Below are 4933 nucleotides of genomic sequence, written 5' to 3' on the forward strand. Positions count from 1 at the left end.
TGCACCTGTAGCTAGCTAATTTTGAGTGTTTTATGATTTGTATGTGCAACTAACTGATTTTTGATTTGTTTTTTGTTTTCTTCCAGGTGGCGCGTATATGGTTTTCCTTGTGCTCATGCTCTTGCAGCCATACGCAAGATTAAACGTGAGGCTATTGATTTCATTTCACCGTATTTTACAAGCGACTATTTTAGGAAGACTTATATGCATGCCATCCAACCGATTCCCAACTACAACAGGCCTGTTGAATATCATCCAGACGACACCGTCAACCCACCTACCGTGAAGAAGCATCCAGGTAGACCACCAGGGAAAAGGATTATAAGTAAACACGAGAAGAAGGTGAAGAGGAAAGTTCATTGCAGCAACTGCAAGGAAACAGGTCACAACAAGGCGGGTTGCAGGAATCCTCGGAAGTTCACACCCCACTAGCTTGAGCCTAACAAAATTCATTTCTGCAACTAATGATTTGATTGTTATTTATCTTTGATTATTTGTTTTTTTAGTTTTCTTCATGTTGGTTTTCATGGACCAAACGTTTTTATTTTTCTTCAACGTTGATTATGTGTAAGGATGATTCATTCAGATTTTATATTTTGTCAGTTCACAGTTGAAATGCGTTTTATTCTATTTTTGATTTATTGTATACGTCTGATCAGTGGTCAAATGCTTTCTGTAACTTTTGTTTACACTCAAATATATGGATGTGTAACCGGAAGTTACACTGCTGTGATTGCATGTGTAACATTAGCTTACACATGATAAATGCTGGTGTAACTTTATTTTGATTTATTGGGAAATCCGATCAATGGCTTGTGTAACTTCAGTTTACACTCAAATATATGGATGTGTAACATTAGCTTACACATGATAAATGTATATCTAAACTCAGGTTACACTTTCTGCATCAAATTAAGATGTGTAGTTACTTAACCTGTTGCATACTTTCTGAAACCTGTACACACAGCAGTAGTAGTTCTAACAAGATAAAAGTTTTTAATTCAAAGAATTTCAACCCAAAAATATTTTGCAAAACTAAGAACTGCTAAAATCTACTAACTGACGAAATTTAAAAGTTTCTAACAACATATTTTCCAAGTCTAACATCTGTTTGTGGCTAACAACATATTTGCGAGTATAGAATTTTTTCTAATCCTAATGACTGCTTTACACATCTCTAGATGGATCCGAAAGAATCTTGTATAGCATGCTTCCTCTCATGCGGTTCAGCTTGTCAGTCCACCATAGCATCATAGTTGAGGTTAATTTTTTGTCAAGTGGTTTATTCTTCATCCTGATCTTCATGTAATTGCATACACATGGAAGACAGTCAGGAATTGTACCTTGTGGGGGCGCATTGAGATTCTTGGCATTTTCATTCATCCCAAGAGCAAAAGGACAGCGGAGTCTGAGTTCTGTAGTAATTGCAAATGCATATTTCTTGGCTTGAAGAAGGTGTTCACCCTTGAGTTCCTTAACGTTTGACGAGTTCATGTAGGACCAAGGATTAGAGCTCCTCAAGTCATACTCCAGCAGTGTGTAGTGTGTGTTGTTGTTGCACATTGGGGCGAAAAGTCTGACTGCATCGTTCTTGTACTTGACATACTCCTTCGCAAGCTTCGGAATCCAAAATTTCTTGAATTCTTCGTAATCCTTCAAGTAAGAGATCTGCAAAAACCATTTGGAATGTCAAACTCACATTTTTAATCAAAAGTTACAAATGAACAAGTGATTATGTAAACAGAAGTTACACATAGGGCCTTGGGTTTTACACTGGAAAAAAATCTTGAGTATGTTATCATAATCTTACAACATATACTACACATTATAAATGCAATAAGATTTTAAATATATCGAAGTACTTACGTATGCTTTTGGCGACAGGAATATCGCCTTGTCATACTTGCTGTTAGAGTTCATCTTCGTCCTCAATCTGCTAATGTAGAAGTCGATGAATTCTGACTCCAAGAAGGATTCTTTCTTTGTAAGCTGTATCATTAGTTCTCCAGATATATCAAACATCTCGCTACCATCTTCTTTGCGTTCCATCCAAGTAATGTCTCTGCATTACAAAGAAGTAAACTATTATCAATCAAGATAACAGAATCAAGTAGTAAAATACAATAATCAATAACAGAATCAAGCCTACTTGGAGTCAAGCTACTTACGTTTTCGGATGAGTATTGAAATATTCAAGCACTTTATTCTTTTTCTCGCCTTCCAGCCTTTCGATAACTTCTGAACCTTTCACATCGTTTCTCATTGTTCCATCATCTTCTTCAGCAACCTCAGCCATTCTATCTTCTTCTACTTCTGGAACTGCGGCCATTTCTTCTTCATTAGCTGTCTTCTTAATCCTCTTTGAATTTCTTTGATATTGTTTCAGATCTTGTGTTGGGATTTTTCTATTCCTCAGCACACGTTGTTGTATTAATGATGGTTGCCTTTCTCTTATTGTATTTGCAGCTTCCTTCAGTAACTCTCCTGCAGGTTTTGGAGTTTTTTCTAATCCAAGGCTAAAAACGTTTTCCTGCGTTGTAGCTGCGCAAACAAATATAGGCAGAATCTCAGTAAAATTAGCACATGTATGTAACTTAAAGTTACACAAGCCAAAATAATAATGTACTGTATGTAACCTCAAGCTACACATGCCTTTTAAAATGTGTAACTTGAAGTTACACTTCCATTACAAACAAAACACACTGTATGTAACCTCAAGCTACACATGCCTTTTACAATGTGTAACTTGAAGTTACACTTCCATTACAAACAAAACATAGAACGGAAGAGTGGTTACCAGTTGAGGTAGGTTCTGCATTCTCCGTCACTGCGGGTCCATGTTCAGTTTTGTTAATGTTGCTGACGATCTCATCTATCATTTCACTCACTTCAACATTCGTCATATCATCAGGGTTAGCTCCTAGTTGCACCAACCTGTAGGTCTGAGCATTGTCAGGCTGTGTTTGAGGTGTTGTAGCAGTTATCACCATGGAGTCCTCAAACTGTGTTGAAGCAGAACTGTCATCAAAAGTTCCAGGAGTTGGCTGAGTTGGAGCAGTCATAACCAAACCGTCACCAACAGTTGCAGGTGTATCCTCATTGACTTTTGCAGTAACATCATCACCTACGGCTTTTGCATCTACATCATCACCTGCCCCATCCACAACTCCACCATCTGCAGCTTTCTTCTGTGCCTCATCCGTAACAGGTGTCTCTTCAACATCTTTCTTCTGCTCCTCATTTACATTATTTGTAGGAGTGGGCTTTTGCTTTGCGACAGGCCTTTTCTTTGGTGGAGTCTTGCAAGTTGTCACACTCTTCATACTCGAACTATATGTCCTGAGTGGTCTTTTGTGCCCCTCTGCAGCAGTTTGAGCTTGCAGAATTGTTGGCGTATTTCCAGCTGCAAGGCTCATACATGGAACTGCACAAGAATTGAAACGAGAATTAGGATGATGATGATGATGTTAAATTTTTTTAATAAAATTTCAAGAAGAATATATCATGTGTAATCGACTGGCTTGGATAACTAATATGTGTAACTTCATGTTACACATGAATATGGCATGGATACCTAGTGTAACATGGAGTTACACATGCATCTAACTAGTGTAACCAGAAGTTACACATGCATGTGGCATGTGTAACTAGGGATTACACATCCATATGATCAGTTTACTCAACATTTATTAAGTCTAATCAAGTTAAACAAGCAAGTTAAAAATGAACAAGTAAAATATGAAATTAAAAAGGTTCAAAGACCTTAGTGTCAACTAATTGGGTACCTCTATCAAGTTAAAGAAGCATATTAAAAATGAACAACTACTTACATTCTTCATTGAAGGAAGTTTCCGCGTCATCTTTCTCTTTCTCTTGCTCAGTACTTCCATCTCCTTGTTGCTCTGTCTCAACTAATTGTAACTCTTCTTCTTCATGCTCAGTAGCTCCATGCTCAGTACCTCCATGTACATCATCTTCATGTTGCATAAACTCTTCCTGGGTCACTTTGTAAGGATCAATACCCATTGCTTGCATAATTTGGCAACTAAATTTGTGAACCTTGAATTCCGCTGTTCCTGAAAGGTCCCCTTCTGATATCCCTTCTCTTGCAATTGCATACACTGCTTTAAGCATTGCTTTCTTTTCTTGCAGTTGCTCTTTCAGATGGCTATTCTCAATAGTTTGCGCTTTCAGCCAACTTTGCAGGTTGTCCTTGCTGGGTACCACGGTTGATATACCCAGCTGCTTCTCAAGCTGTGAAAACTCAGCCACAAAGCTAGGAGTTGGCTGCAATTAACAGATGGAGAGGTTAAAAAGAGATTGCAAAAAACAGTTGAACATTCTAAATATACATTTTTCGGTTGTATGTGTAACTTAAAGTTACATAAGCACATTTTATATGTGTAACCTATAGTTACATAAGCACATTAGATATATCTAATGTAAAGTGGATATGTGTAACTAAAGGTTACACATATATCTAATGTAAAGTGGATATACATATAAAATGTGTAACCTATAGTTACATAAGCACAAGATATATATACAAACAGGATATATATGTTACATAACCTATAGTTGCATTCACTTGTGTTATCTTTTGCATGTGTAAGTATAAATTACACAAGCACATTTAAATGTGTAACTTATAGCTACACATGACAATTTTGATTACATCAAAGTTTTATCTAAATTACATTACCATAAATTTACAAAACCTAAACCAACTGACATATAACACTTACCGAAAACTGTGTCATGTCTGTTTTCCAAATGTAATCAGAAATCTGGTATATATCCCATCTCCCAACCCTCGGGATATCTTCCTCGTGGTTCTCAACTTTCCGGATTAATCCTGCTGGCGTGTGTTCAGCAAACAATAACTGCAACATATAAATTTTAATTAGTCGATTGAACAAAAATATCCATCACG

At 36.9% G+C, this 4933-nt stretch overlaps 1 protein-coding gene across 1 annotated transcript; it reads right to left on the minus strand.

The window, feature by feature from the left end:
- Window positions 1-2913: 2913 nt before the first annotated feature.
- LOC113350908 lies at window positions 2914-4134 on the minus strand. The gene is made up of 3 exons (XM_026595011.1): window positions 3831-4134; window positions 2988-3424; window positions 2914-2934 (listed from the first exon to the last, which is right to left on the minus strand). The coding sequence occupies exons 1-3, from the start codon at window positions 4132-4134 to the stop codon at window positions 2914-2916; spliced, it is 762 nt and encodes a 253-aa protein (XP_026450796.1).
- Between the last annotated feature and the right edge of the window lie 799 nt (window positions 4135-4933).

Source organism: Papaver somniferum, chromosome 2 (assembly GCF_003573695.1).
Source record: "Papaver somniferum cultivar HN1 chromosome 2, ASM357369v1, whole genome shotgun sequence".
Lineage (NCBI taxonomy): Eukaryota > Viridiplantae > Streptophyta > Magnoliopsida > Ranunculales > Papaveraceae > Papaver > Papaver somniferum.